Here is a 15,416-nt window from a genome sequence, read left to right on the forward strand (position 1 = left end):
GTAAGCAAAGGCAACATTTATTTCCTTTCCTGTTCTGAACAAGTGTTTTACTTTACCTGTTGTTTTTGTTCTACACCACCTTGCATTATTTGTGTACTCTCTGAAAGTCTGAAAATTGTCTGACTGCATTTTTAACTTACTAAGGTCCTGAAACTGGAGCTAAAGGAGATCAGAGATCAGCAAGACCTTTTATTTCGGTTTATGAACTTCCTGAAACAGGAAGGGGCAGTCCATGTGCTGCAGTTCTGCCTGACTGTAGGTAAGTTTGCATACATGTGCTGAAGTATATTTGATGATCATTAAAAGCTTTAAGCTTTTGCATGTTGAAATGAATATTCAGCCTCAGAACTAGGCAGCATTGTTAAGCAAGAGATTACCTTTCAGGATCTGTGTTCACTTACTTTAATATGTCCTGATTCTTGAATGCTAATCTTGGCAATTTTCATGTTGGCATGGACTGTAGGTCTTAATTGTAACTCTGTTTATTGATAAACTTTGGATATTTTAAAATAGAATATTCTTGTCAGAAAAAAGTTCTGATCACTGGTACAAAGTACAGCTGCCTTTTCTTAATATGTGGCTACTAAATTATTTCTAAAATGAGCTGTTCATCATGAAAAGCTTCTCATGGTCTTTTAGTTTTAAAATTCTGATTTCTGTAAAGAATGGAAACATAACAGGAACATCAAAGGTGTTGAAACCTTCTATTCAGTAACCTGTACCTTGGTTATGAAGCATGCATTTGGTTTTGCTATTATACAAGTGTTGTTTGAAAAAACTTCTGTTTTCCAATGATAAGGTTTTCTGTGAAGTTTCTGTAAATTAGAGTGGTATATTTCAAGGGGTTTTTTTGTCAACTAGTGGTTAATTACTGGCTTACCAAAAATAATGGGGTGGGTTTTTTTTTTAGTAAACAAGTATTTCCATGTTGCATGGCAAATAATGGGTGTGTCCTCATATCCCAAGCTGTTCACACATCAGGAAGGGATGAAATTAAATTATCTCATACAATGCTGAAATCATTAATCATTACATAAGAGAAATATAAATAATCTCTGTGGATGCAGCTTCTTACATGCTCATAATCCTTCCAAATATGTTGCCTTTTGTCAGAAAAACTCCCCTCACCAAAAAACAACAAAGAGATTACTTTTTTCAGTGCTGTTGCTACTGGAGAGAGTTCTAAGATGACTCTTAGAACTCTAAGTTCTAAGATCTAGAGCTCTCTAGAGGTGCTTCCTCTAGCAGGAAGGTTACTCAAACTGTGTCTATTGCCCATGATCAATCTTTTTTCTGGATAAACCTCAGCATTTTCTCCCTTCTAAACTTCTCTTTGCATTCTCGTAGGCGACAAGTCTGTGTATTAGCTTATTATACAAGGAATGAGATTTAGGTGTCTCAAGTTAAGCTGTCCCAAACTGTCAACTGTAGGTCATTCTTCACGATAGAAATATTTTGAATAAGAAGCACCTACTGAGGAAAATAAACCCCAAAAACCTCAGAAGGGTCTTGGTAGACTTTCTCTGAAGAAGTTTGGTTTTGTTTATTAGTTGAAAAATGAATCAAACTCTACCTTATTTTCCCTTCTTTCTGCCCGGTAGTCATGCGATTAACAGGATGGGCCAATAAATCAAGTAGGATTGCACAATAATTGTGCTGAATAGAATTTTTATTTTGCCAGGGGAATTTCATTCTAAAGTTAGTCTGATATTAAAGATATTATTGAAAATGCTATGATGGTTTGGGTCTTAGGAATGAAATAGCAACAGAATAGGCAGATGACTTATAAATGGCTGTTGGGCTCTGTGGGTCTAGCATGAACTGGGAATCATGCTAAACAAAACTACAATTTACAATTTGGTAATTTGGGAAGAAAAAATTAATCCTTGTGATTCATTCTTCTGCCAGGAACAACTTCACAGATTTATCCTTACTGTGATAAGGAATAATGAGTTTTAATTTTAATATATTTTTAGTAATACTTTTATGAATAAATCTGAATTACAGTTAATAAGAAGGCAGCTACCTTATTACTTGAGATTTTGAGATGTCTTCTGTTTCTATTCATTTTAAAGTTTTACAAATTACTATATCTGCTGGAAAATTAGTTGATGTTATAGGTTGATTCAAGATGCTATTTGTTAGCCCAGTAGATCACAAATGTATTTTCTTTACTTCTCAGAGGAATTCAATGACCGAATTTTGCGACCAGAACTATCAGATACTGAAAAGATGTCTCTTCATGAGGAAGTACAGAAAATTTACAAAACTTATTGTTTAGATGAAAGCATTGACAAAATTAGATTTGACCCTTTCATTGTGGAAGAGATTCAAAGAAGTAAGTTTCAATTTGAAAGGAATAATTTACACTGGAACTTAAGCAGCATTCTGTAATAAAGTGAAGACTATTAATCTAAATATAATTGATCTTTACTTTTGTCATATTTTTAAAACATGTTACCCCTTGCTATAATGTGCTTAAGTCTTGTTTTGTCAGTTTATTTCTATTCTTTATGTCAGACTTATAGTAGCATGCAAAGAAATCACAAACTCAGTCCAGAAAAAACCTGCAAACTTCATATGCCCATATATATATATCTGTTTATATTTACAATTTTTTACAGTTGCTGAAGGTCCATATATGGACGTTGTGAAACTTCAAACGATGAGGTGTCTTTTTGAAGCTTATGAGCATGTACTTTCTCTACTTGAGAACGTTTTTACTCCTATGTTCTGTCACAGTGATGAGGTAAGTGTGAAAGATTTGAAGAGTAGTCTTAAAGCAAGATTGTATATATATATATATTTTTGGATACCCTATTTACAACAATCATGTGCATGTGGAAGTGAAAAACATGTCTTCATTTTCCACTTTAATTTTGCTGGGACCAATCTCAGTAAGAGATTTGAATTTATTCTCGTTCAGCACAATATCAACAGAATAAAAAAACCTCTTCATTTTTTGATGTAACAATTTGTGTATATCACTGCTATTACAAAATCCCCTCTGCCCCTTCTCTTATGATTGCAAATTTGGTGCAAAATAATCTGCGTGATAGACATAGAACACTTTTAAGGATGTCTTTGTTTACTTTTTAAAAGATAATAGTACTTAAAGAAAGGTACAAAGGTTGTATTTACATACCTTCAGCTTTATTCCAGCAGCTAAAGTCAGTTGTCTGTTTTCAGGAAGGTCATTCTCTAACTAGGCGTTAGAGATTGTTCTATGATGGGGTTCTGAATGCAAGTTTAAAAAAAAAAATATCCCCACACTGGGCTGACAGTTGCCTACAGCCTTCTAATAGGAAACACTTTAAACGCAGGGATGAGTCTGAATTCTTGTCCCTTTTTGAGTTTGCACGTGTAAATCAGGTTGTATGTTAAGCTTCTCGAATTTATTTCAGACAGAATATATTGTGTTGTCCTAGGAATAGGTACTTACCTTACTTGGCATTATTCTTAATAAAGTGTATTTCTCAAAAATGGTATTGATGGTCATCTTTCCCATAATAGCTATAACGCTTCAAATGCTTGATTTTTAACAAGGAGGAGGCATGGATTTTGGCGCTTAATTTTAGTTTTATTTCTGGTTTGGTTTTCATTTTTTATTCCCAGGACTATTTAAAGTAAAATGAGTAGTCCTGGGAGCATGTACTGCACGTATTGCAAATTTGGTCTGCCCTTTTCCAGCTGAATATTCTACGTGCTAGGTTATGGGAAGCTTGCCTTTCACTTCTGTCCTTGTTTCCTGAATTCTGCAATGTCGTTGCATAGTAGCCCTTACCTCAGTTAACCCGGGGTTTTCTTTGATGCCTTATTTGTCTGTTGTAGTACTTCAGACATCTTTTGAGAGGAGCAGAGTCACCAACACGCAATTCAAAGTTTAACAGGTAGGTATGGTAGAATCCTTAAGTGTTTTTCTTCGTTTATTATTTAGAAATGTCAAAATATTAAACCATAGGAATTTTACTATTGCCTGATACTAATTTGACTCAATTTTTAGCAGCTTTTTTTTTTGGACAAATTGCATACTGAAGGAGCAAGCAATATTATACAAGATGCCTCTCAGTTTGAAGTTTTTTCTGTTAAAGAATTTAAAATGTGATTTGGAGCTCAACATTTGAGAAGGGGGAAGGGAAGAATAAACTCACAGTGAGAATAAGATAATGTGGCAATTAAGTGGTGATTTAATTGACTGTATATATGAATACCATTTTGTTGGTGCAAAGCTGGGTGGTCTTGGATTTAGGTCTTGTGGTCTAACCAATGTGGTCATGCAATGGGAATCTCCTCTTGTTGTGACAAGGAGGATTTGCCATTTCTGCTAGGTCATATGTATTTCCTGTCCCCCATCTCTCCCCATTCACTGCAGTAATGTAGCATCAGAAGCCTTGTTTCTGGGTTTGGGCTGTATATTTACAGACCACCTTCAGGCTCCTTAGGGCCCATGGAGAAGGAGAAGAGCCATCTCCTGTGGTATGGATGGGTGATCTTCCACTGTGGGGATGGGTTGAGTAAGCTGGAGGTCTCATCACTTCTTTCATTTTATGCCGGATGGCTTGGTCATAGAATAGCCCAACTGAATTGCTCTTATGGTCTAGCCAAAAGAAGGAAAACTTGAGTGAGACAGTCTTCAATTTGGATAGGCTTTCTGTTTTGGTATGAAATAAGATCCACAGTACTGTAGAAAATGCTAGTATTTATCATCTTAGAGTACTCTTCTGGAGGAGGAACAGCAATTTATTTAAGTTTTTCCTGCTTTCATTAGAGGTACACCTAGCAGCAGCTCTCTTGATTTGCAGCCTGCTGTGAGGTGTATTATTGTGAGATCCCTTTCTCCCCTGCTAGCATTCTTCAAAAACTACATGATCATTCTCTTTAATGTATCTCCATTGGTGACATCTATTATGTCATCTTTATAGTTCTTGTAGATCCAGGACTCAAGCTTTGGTGTAGTTCTTTCTCAGATTGGTGCTGACAAGCTTCTGTTTTCTTAGCAAAGAGGCATGGAAGGCAGCTAGACCAAATTGCATTTCTCCCCTATGGGATACTCCACTAGGAATGGTGACCTTAAAACACACTCCAGCTTCTGTTGAAGATGGCTACAGGGTTTCATCCAGACCTTTAAATCTGCCTTCTGGTATCTTTCCCAAAGTTATTCATGTCAAGGGTTGAAAGTATCCTGTCATACACTTCTTAAATCTGGCTAAATGGTGAAAACATTCAGGTCATCTCCTTGGTGCTTTGCTTTCCAAAACAGAAAGAGTGAAATTACAGGCAGTCTCTACCTGGAGTTTTTGAAATACATGCCTGGCTATAAAATAAGCAAATTTTGGGGACTGTTACAACATATTCCCCTAGAGTTCAAACAGCATCCATAGTGTTACTGAAAATGTATCTTTTTTTACAGTTTAGACGAATTTGAATGCCCTGAGTACATATGCTGGTTTATGATACGAGATACTGTGTGCCTCAGTGATTATTTCCATGAAACAGAGGTCCTATCTGCAAGTAGTTTGCGTGCTGCATTGGAGTTTCCCTCTGCAGAATCTGGTAGAGATAGTCACTGCCACGGGGGAGGGAGGAAAAAAAGTTACTTACGGAATTATTCCATATGTTATCCATATGCAAATACCTTCCTCTGCCTTCTCTTCCCTATTCTAACATTAGTTCCAGTTGAGAGAAATTATATGCAAAGAGATGAGTTTTGTTTTCCATATCTTTGATGCTTTGCTAGGGGGTGTGTGTATTACATAGATACTGATGGTTAAAAAGTCAGATCAAGTAGTAGATATGAAATCCCAGTGGAATGCACATGTAGGTAATGTGTTGAATGATTTCACTTGTTGTAAGACAAGAAAATTATAGAGCTGTTTCTAGAAAATACAAGTGGGAAAGTAGGAAGAAGTGACTATCAGTGTGTAATTTGTGGTTTGAGTCACTTCTTTCAACTGTACAAATTAATCATGCCTTTTTGTGTACAGATAGGACAAAAGTGCTATGAAAGCTGCTAAGTTAATAGATGAGAAGTCCCAAGTATTTCTGGAGTGTGAAGAATTCATGCTGAGGATATTCTGATAACTTGATAACTAGCTGTGGCTGTCAACAGTTTAACTCCGTAACTATATTTTCTACCTAATGTTTAATGTGTGTGGCCAATGAAAACTTAAGTTCCAATCCTGGCAACTTAGCTTCAGGTGTGTGGAAGAGAGGACAAGAATTCCCTCTTCCTCTCTCGTATTTATGTACCTATAATACATTACTATGTTACGTAAAGGTATCCTGTGTTGGAAGTCTAACAGAAAAAGAAAAGCCATTATGTGATATAAACTCCCAGATTTCTGGATAGCTGTGTATCTGTCTTGATTTTTTACACACCGTGACCACATATAGAAATAGACACATGCTGATTCCTCATCACTGGGCTAGCAGTAAAATCAAAACGTTTTTCAAGTAAAGAACCAAATAGAAAAGATATTACCAATTTTGGGGAGTGGTTAGGAGCAAAACCTGCAGAATCAAGTCTGGAAACAGTTGTGTGCAATGTGATTGTCATCATCAGTTCCAACTCGGTAGGTTATGTTTCCAGTTTCACAGCTAACATGACTAAAGACAGGGTAAGATGCCTTAGGATTAGTTCCTCTTGCAAAACAAAATCTAAAATTTGAATATTTTAATCCCATATCAGTTTGTCCAGAATTCAGTACCTTGTCCAGTGAATTAAAATCATTTGTGCGGTGACTGCGTTTATAGCTAATCCATCTAAACATCTCTGTCGGAATTCCTGAGTTGATGGCTGAGGCATTGGTTCCATGTACCAGGTTACGTAAAATGTCAAAAATACATGACAGTTCTTAAAATCTGTGAAATAATAATTTTAAAAAAAGGTATTTTAATAGTGGTTTTTATTCTATCTAATATGGGGAGTAGGGAGTGGTGTTATTGTGTAAAACAAGTCCACGGCCTTTTCTTTGTATTGGCCAAATAAACGAGATTCCTACCTGACTTCTGGACATAGGTTATAGAAAAAGTTAGCTGCCTGTTTGGTGCACTACAGGTAACTTCCAAGACTGACAGTCATTCTCTACAAATTGGTAACTGCTTGTACTGAAGAAAGTTTCAATAACTGAGGTTTTAAATTCAAAGGCCAAGACTGTGGTGACGAAATGTGCAGGTACTGTTTGCGTTCCACATTCTTAGGATTTTAGGTCAGGAACTCTTTAATTGTACCACATTTTTTATTGATCTGTAGTGATGGTCAAAGCCTATCCAGTGTTGTTGGGATAGGTCTGTCAAATTTGGAGGGGGGTTTAACATTATTTTCTCCTGGGCTCTGAGGTAATTTATGTGCCTGTTGTTGCAGAAGTAGCCTGAGTTTGGATGACTTCCGGTAAGTCTATCTAACACTCGATAAATGTTGTGTGTTAGTTACGCTGCATCTGTCATGACTGCATCACACGGCCCTTATAACAGCAATTAACTGTCCATTTTATTTGTAAAAATGTGAACGTCTTCTCTGGACTAAACTGCTTTTCTCCCCACAATAAGCTTTACTCCCCATGTCCTCTTCACAAATGTTTAGATATTGCTTAATTACTAATTTCACAAGCTTGCAGCATATTAATATTTTTTGGTGTTACAGATATATCTGTTGTTATTAATTTTGAAATATATTTGCATAACTTGAAGCTTTTTTTTTTTTGTCCTGTGACTGCTAGCTGTTCCAAAATTTCCTTTACTCCATGTCACATTTCCAGATCCTGTTTGAGGTTGTATCCACATAACTATTTTTGAAATATATTTGCATAACTTAAAGCTTTTTTTTTGTCCTGTGACTGCTAGCTGCTCCAAAATTTCCTTTACTCCATGTCATGTTTCCAGATCCTGTTTGAGGTTGTATCCACATAACTGCTTGTTTTATCTTGCACAGCTGTGTCCGGGATGATCATTGCATGCAAATCTAACTATTTTGTGAATATTATCAAGCAGTCAAAACCAGCAGTTCCCCAAATTAGTTCTTTCTGCAGCTTTTCTTATGACTATTATAGGTTTGATTACAACATACACTGTTTTTTATAATTTGCTGTAGGTAGTCTGTGGTCACTTGTTAATACCTTAATAATTGCTGGTGGTTTGTTTTCTCATTATTTGTGCCTCTTTAAATACATGCTATCCAAACTCAGAAAACAATTTTTTCATGATGGGCTTTTCCTTAGAATTTATCAGAGCATCAGTATTTCATATATTACTCCTATGATTCTTGAGTCTTGAGGGAACATTATCAACATCATTTTACAGGTTAGGAATCAAGGTATATAGATACTGTTCATGTGCCAGTTCGGTGTATTGAGTTATAACTCAATGGAGTGTTGAGCAGTAAGAAGTCCTTGAGAAATAAGTGCAGTTCATTGATTTTTTTTTTTTTTTTTTTTAAATTTATTTTTTTTTAAGTGCAGCTCTATGAGCTCAGCATTTCTCCTAACTGGGTGTAGGGGTTTTAAGTCACGCAAAAGAAAATGGTGCTCTGACTTCACATGCCTGTAAATATCTAGCTTGTCTGATACATAGGACTTGTCTGGTATTTCTTGACGTACAAAGGTTCACAATAGCATTCTTCAGCTGCGTAGCCTTGGCTGATAACTTGCAAAGATCTGTTCAGTGTGCTGAATGAGGCAGGGATCCTGCAGGGAAATTTCTTTGCTGCCATCCGCAATTGAAGAATGCCACAGTGCTCAGTGGCACTAATGCAGTCTTTGGTCTGCAATTCCCAGCTATAAAGTGAACAACAATTAAAAGTTTTTAACGTTACACACGTGTGACTTCTGGAGCTTTAAAAAAAATAAATGTATTCCAACCTCCTGTCATATCATTCATCAGAAATGTTGGAACCTGTAGACTCTGTTCTCAGGGCCTTGCCAAGAAAGCAACAACAGGATGATGGTCTAATAATGCTGTTACACGGATCAGCACTAGAGGGAGTGGGATACTTTTCCCAATGAGTTTTGTGTATATATATTTGTGGACAGTAACAGAGTTGACAGGTCTTGAAAGATTTGGTCTCTATTCTAAGCTGGCCACCTCTTCCCCTCTTTCTTCCCCCATGCCTGGGACCTGACCATACCCTAGTCCCATCTTGTCCCTTCCATCTAGCCTCAAGTTCTTTCTCCTATTTATACTTAACCAGTAAATCTATTAGATTTTCATCCTGAAGCCTGTTTTTTGTTTTATTCTTGCTTAGCATCCTCAAAAGATTGATCATCCTGTTGTCTGTCTGTCTCTGCAAACATCCCCAGATTTTTTTTGTGATCATCTAATCTGTTTTCTGCTCTGTGTGCTTGCTCAAGGATTTTTGCCAAACCAGTCCTGTGTTCTCCCCACGCGTTGTCCACCATGTCTCTGTGTACCCTCTTATTCACCACTGTTCTGAATTTGTGTGTCTTCCTGTGAAGAGATCCCATCCTACTTTGTCACATTATACCTGTTACAGTTTAGTGATTGCTCTGTATTGATTTAGGTGGGATCTTTGGGCTCAGCATCGGAGCAGGAAGGGGTGGTTCCTAGCTCCATACAGCTCAGTACTGCAGTTGCAGGCAAAGCTGTCTTCTCCCTTCAGCTGGAACGTGATCAGCCTGGGAAAGAACTGATCTGAGCCTGGAGCCCATCAAATCTCTGAGCTTGTGTGAATTAATGGTGTTCAAAATCTCGAGAACTGCAGAAGTTTTCACAGGAATGATGAACACTTCTTTGAGGCCAGCTAGAGGTCTGAAGTATTACCTGTCTAGAAAAGCTGTCCAGTTTTGTCTGAATAAGGCTTGTATTTTGCTAGCCCAGTGATTAAACTCTTGAACAAGATTCAGGTAGGTCCCCAATGTGAAAAAGTTCAATTCAGCACAATAACATGTAGAATAAGTTGTTTAAAAATCAAGTAAAATTGTTCAAACATGGATTTAGGCTACAAACAGCCAAACAACCTTGTCTTTGTATAGCAGAGATAAGTAAGGTGCCTGTCTGCTTTGGAGCTGCTAGTAATATGAGATAGAAAAAGCAAAAGATTTGGAAAAACGTTGGATTATTTACGCAACTTTAGCCACATACACAGTCTGGGTAAAATTACAAACAGGAAGATCATTAGTAACATGCGTTCTGCGGTCAGCAGTTGATGATGTCAACATGGTTTTGTGGGTGATGGAGGTGCTTTGCCTGCTGGTCTCTGCTGTTCTGTTGGTACTGCTGTTCAGTAGTTGTTAATTTTTTGTTTTAAAGGAAAAAGGAACACTTAGGATATTTTTTTTGTCCTCTAAAGTACTAATTGTGCTTTTAATCACAGTAATCTATAAAGTTCTTTTGATTCTTTGATTCTGCAGTTCACTGTATTGATTTTTAACTCACCTACTGACTGAATCACCGTAAGTAACCTTAGGCTGATTCCATATTCAACAGAAACATTTTTCTTTCCAGAATTACAAGCATTTCTGTGTAAGAAGTAATCTTTGGTGTCAGGTCTTGTGTAGGGGTGCAAGAATGCTATAAAACCTGTTCTTAAAGTAAGGAGTGTGCTTCCTGCCCAATTATCTTTCTTTTTCCATACCTTGTTGCTTTTGGGATGTGTTGTTGTAAGTGGTAAGACTTTAAAAAGTCTTCCTTTTCCAGTCAGACTGGGTCTTCAAGCCAAGATTCTTCAGTTGCATCTGTTCTCTCTCATGTTCAGTCTTGCTCCTTGCACATTCCTTTTGTCTGTCCCTAATGCTTAAGAGTCGATATCTATCTCAATTTGTACATGCTTGTAAAATTCTGGGATGTTTATGTAAAAAAAAAAAAAAAAAAAAAAAAAAAAAGCATCTAATTACACCACTTACACTACCTGGCAAGAGTGGATAAGTATTTAGCTATGAGTACATGGAAGAGGACAGAGTTAATGACCTTCTTGGTGTGCATACCTGTAGCAATACGACAGTTTCTTCTGTCAAAACAAAATTGGTTTGCATAGTTGATTGTTTATTCTGTGTCTTGCATTACTTGGATGCTATTACAAGAGTGTTAATGTTTGCTCGTGGTTAAGCATATGAGACTCTCGCATGTCTTAAAAGTATAATCAAGAAATTTTGCTGATCGATCAGAGAACAAATTTGCCGTAAATGAATTTCAGTTTAAATGGAATTGTAAATCTGTTCGCTACTTGTTAATAGAATTGTTTCTTATCTGCAAATGATATGCAACGGCCTACTGAGCTACTGTGTAATAATGTGTTGTGTTGTGAACTCTGCCTTCTGTAATCCTAGGACCACACAGAAGAGAGGAGAATCGTTTGGAATCAGCAGAATAGGCAACAAAATAAAAGGTGTATTTAAGAGCTCTGCAATGGAAGGAGCTATGTTGCCTAACTATAACTTAAATGAAGAAGATGACTTTGTGAGTAAAAGCTTTAAATCTGTCTTTTAAGGATTTGTTGTTCTTGGGGTTTTTTCTTTCCTTGTTTGAAAATGTTAAGTGTCTGCCTATGCTTGTGAAAATTCGAAGAGCTGTGGACTGCAGGAATAATTCAATGCCAGTCACAATTGTGTTGCACCTTGCAGAGCAAGTCAGACTCATGTGTCCACAACGTACTCCGTTGCACTTGGCTGTGGGGGTGGGAGACCTGCTAGCTGTTGACATCTGTCTCTTGTTGTGTTTAGATGAGCTTACTATGACAGGCCAAGAAGCGAAGTCTTCAATTTGGGTCCTAGTATGTTGGAAAATGCAGTGCAGCTAAATCTGCTGGACCCAAGCTGGTTCCTGTAGCATTCAGGCTGGGTCTAAGGCATTCTTCCAGCTGTCTCCTCTAGTACTTCTGTTTTCCCGCTCTCCCCTCCCTCCTTCTCCCTCTCTCCCGCCCTTGCTGAAGTGCCAGATATGGAACTTGATAATGCTATAAAAACTTCCAGTTCTCACTAAAAGCTGCTAAATTCAAATTAATTTGCAGTGGATCTAAACCCAGAAATTCATTTACATGAAAACTCCATTAATGAAATGGGGTTTTTCTTCTTTTATTACTTAGTGACACATACTTAAAGACTCGATTTATGTTTCAGTATCATATATAAGTTTTGCAAAGGTAGACTGAACCAGTTAAAACAGAACTGTAGATCTCAATGTTTGAATCTTTACAGATTGAAGAAGGCGTTATGGTGATGGAAGATGATTCTCCTGAGGAGGCTGTTAGTACCCCAAATACACCCCGCAACCTTGCCGCATGGAAAATTAGCATCCCATATGTAGATTTTTTTGACGATCCCTCCTTGGAAAGAAAAGACAGAAAGGAGAGAATTCCTGTGTTCTGCATTGATGTAGAGAGAAATGATAGAAGGGCAGGTATGCAGTGTGGTGGATAAATAAAATGTCATTTAAAAATCAGCTCAAAATATTCTAGTGTGCTGTACTCTGGCTATTGCAGTGTATTTTGCATACATGTTCTTCTGATTCTGAAATAATGACTTGAAAATTCTGAGGAAATGTGTTTGAGAGCTAAATGATCACATTTCCTACTTGCAAGTTGAGAACTCGTCATGAATCAGTTCCATTTAGGCTTCATGCTAAAGTTTGAGGTTTTCTCTTTCCAAATATACTGATCCTTTGATTCGTATTAATAAACACTGGGCATATTTTTCATTCACCCACTCTGAACTTTGGAATAATGAACAATAAATAACTTTTTACATAACCTTGAAATATAGTTCTTAAGAAATGAAAATGTTTTGCTTCTTAAGAACCGTCCTGGCTGGCAGATAGTTTGTCAGTAGATAGCAATACATCCCTATTGAGTGGGGAAAACAGCATCATCCTGGGGCTGCATAGATTTGTGTTAGTGGAACTAATACTTCCACAATAAGCAGGAAGTGTTTAAAAGTTATTTACTGGTATCTCCCAGGAGGAAGAATGATGAGGATTCAAGCTGATGATGCAGAGGACTGTATTCATTAAGTAGTATTTCTGTAAATCATTTGGTTAAAAGTTTGAAAATAGATCTAACCTAGTCAGCTCTGATACATTTTAAAGTTACACAAGTGCTCCATTGTTTAGATTTTAGGGATCCCCTAAAAGAGATTATAATTTCTGTGCGAGTACCATGTATGTCTACCAGGTGTGCATTTTAATTTAATACTTAAATTACCTGGCTGGGACCTTTTTTTTTTTTTGCATTACAGCAATATAGGGGACTAATATCACTGAGGTTTTTCTGGGTTTTTTTCCAAAGGTTTTTCCAAACTTATGTTTGCTGTTGCTTAATTCATCTCTCAGGTGGTGTAAAACCTGGTTTATTTTTAATGTATGTTTGTTTTGTTCTGGTTTTTTTTCTCCCCCTAGTTGGGCATGAACCTGAACACTGGTCTGTCTACAGGCGGTATCTTGAATTTTATGTGCTTGAGTCGAAGCTAACAGAATTTCATGGTATGTTCTCCATCATCTGGAAAGCCACTTTCCCACTGCTGTGCTTATTATTCAGTACTGAGCTGAAATTTAAAATAATGAAAACAATTTTTGCTACGTTAGAAGAGTAAGTTAATCTCCTTGATATCTTTATTAGGTACATTTCCTGATGCTCAGCTTCCCTCAAAGAGAATCATTGGCCCCAAGAATTACGAGTTCTTAAAATCCAAGAGAGAGGAGTTTCAGGAGTATCTGCAGGTATCAAACAAACTCTTGGAGCAAAGAATATTCTAAAACTAATAATACAAAATTAATAAAAGAATATCTGCTTTTGTTTGTTTACAAGTAACTTGGGTTATAGAAAGGATTGAAGTGGGCAAATAAAACTTGTTACAAGTTTCACATGACTGAAAACAGAAATCTTTTGCAAGTGACACTGTCTATGGTAATCTAGATACGCTTTGAATATCTCTTTTTGCTATAGAGAAAGTGATTTTTAAGGATTAATTTAAGTACTTACACTTTGTTCTTTTCTTCTGTCGCAAAGAAACTTCTGCAACATCCAGAACTAAGTAACAGCCAGCTTTTAGCTGACTTCCTGTCGCCTAATGGAGGAGAGACTCAGTTTCTTGATAAAATGTTGCCTGATGTGAATCTTGGTATGTAATATGCTAGTTGTTTATGCTGACAAATAGTAATACTGTAGATACTGTGATTGAATGATAGTGGTAATGAATAGATAACTCTTGTGTAAGGATATGGAGGTGGGAAATAAGAACTGTGCTCCTTCACAGCCCTTAAAATTGCCCCTCAGAAGCAAGATATGCTGATACTTTTCCCTTGAAGAAAAAGGACATTTTGAGATTATTGGAAAAAAGTGTTTAAGTGGTTGCTCTTGAACCTTTATGTCAGCAAGCAAGGTGATAAGATTTCTCTAACAAATTTCATCGTTCAGGAAGACTTACAGTATTGTCATGAGTCAAATCTGCACAAGTCCGTCGCTGTTTACAGGTGTGATGGGATAAACAGTTTCTTAATATAAACTACCCTTGGCTTTTAGTTGATTGAAATCTGTTTATTTTAATCTGAAAGCCGCGGTATTTAGTATTTCTAGTATTAGCTAGTGTTAAGATCTCGTTTAATGTGAGCTGCTTAATAGAATTTGAGGCAGTGGTGTGTGTGATATAGGCAGGCCAAATGAAAATGGCGAAGTTGAGAAATTCTTGATGTCTGATGTAACAGTTGATAATAAATCCAAAAAGTAGACTGCAGTGTGACTTTACAGCTTGGTTGCAATGTAGCTGTCTCAGGATAGTGGACCTCTGGAGGTCCCTTCCAACCCTTGCCATTCTGTGACCTGAGCTGGTAAGGTCAACGTCACAGCCGTCCTGTCTTCATGTATTGTATCACTCATGGTTCTGGCACCGGCATGGTCCAGGAAAGCAGTGTCTGAACTGTGCCGCTGTATTTCTGCTTCTCCTGGTCGTGGTGTGAACCCGTGGGGGTGGTCATTCTCTTAGTGTGCTTCCTAAGTTGTTGAATGAGATTTTGGTGGTCATCCTCCAGTTAAAGCATCTTGTTTTGTTTCAGATCTCCCCTCTTTTTTTGTTTAAAAAAAGCATATAATTATGGCGTGTACTGTAATGCATCTCATGTCTGAGACTATGCTTCCTAACATCCCTAAACATAATTTTAACAAGTCTTGACATATTTCAGTAGGGCTTTTGGTGAGAATGAGCAATTTTATTATTATCATTTGATAATTTTACATACTTTGTGATGTAAGTTCCAAATTTAATGACATGTACGTGAGCAAAATAATACTGTAAATGGTAGTGCTTAAAATAAAACTAATCCTAGACACTTCCACTTTTCAGCATTCAAAGTTACTATGCTGTATCCTGATAACCTTAACAGGACAGAAGAGATGATTTTTAAGACCACAGCTGTGGATCCAATTTGTAAAACTTCTACTCACCAGTATTTTCAAGACTCTAGAGTCTATCCAGTTT

The 15,416-nt window shown here is 37.0% G+C and overlaps 1 protein-coding gene across 16 annotated transcripts in view; it reads left to right on the forward strand.

The window, feature by feature from the left end:
- SNX14 (sorting nexin 14) overlaps positions 1-15,416 on the forward strand; it is a 62,334-nt gene that overhangs the window by 20,648 nt on the left and 26,270 nt on the right. For 14 of the 16 annotated variants that reach the window (XR_004841138.1, XM_035904026.1, XM_035904019.1 and 11 more), the window contains 10 exons: positions 145-259; positions 2,183-2,338; positions 2,625-2,749; positions 3,832-3,890; positions 7,364-7,390; positions 11,280-11,409; positions 12,147-12,348; positions 13,342-13,425; positions 13,562-13,662; positions 13,952-14,063. Coding sequence is in view for 15 of the 16 variants with exons in the window: in XM_035904026.1 (XP_035759919.1) it covers positions 145-259; positions 2,183-2,338; positions 2,625-2,749; positions 3,832-3,890; positions 7,364-7,390; positions 11,280-11,409; positions 12,147-12,348; positions 13,342-13,425; positions 13,562-13,662; positions 13,952-14,063 (1,111 nt within the window). In the remaining variant the exon portion in view is untranslated. The remainder of the gene's footprint in view (positions 1-144; positions 260-2,182; positions 2,339-2,624; positions 2,750-3,831; positions 3,891-7,363; positions 7,391-11,279; positions 11,410-12,146; positions 12,349-13,341; positions 13,426-13,561; positions 13,663-13,951; positions 14,064-15,416) is intronic. The other 2 variants (XM_035904022.1, XM_035888445.1) reach the window with 1 other exon arrangement.

Source organism: Egretta garzetta, unplaced genomic scaffold (genome assembly GCF_000687185.1).
Source record: "Egretta garzetta isolate BGI_Z169 unplaced genomic scaffold, ASM68718v1 scaffold430, whole genome shotgun sequence".
NCBI lineage: Eukaryota > Metazoa > Chordata > Aves > Pelecaniformes > Ardeidae > Egretta > Egretta garzetta.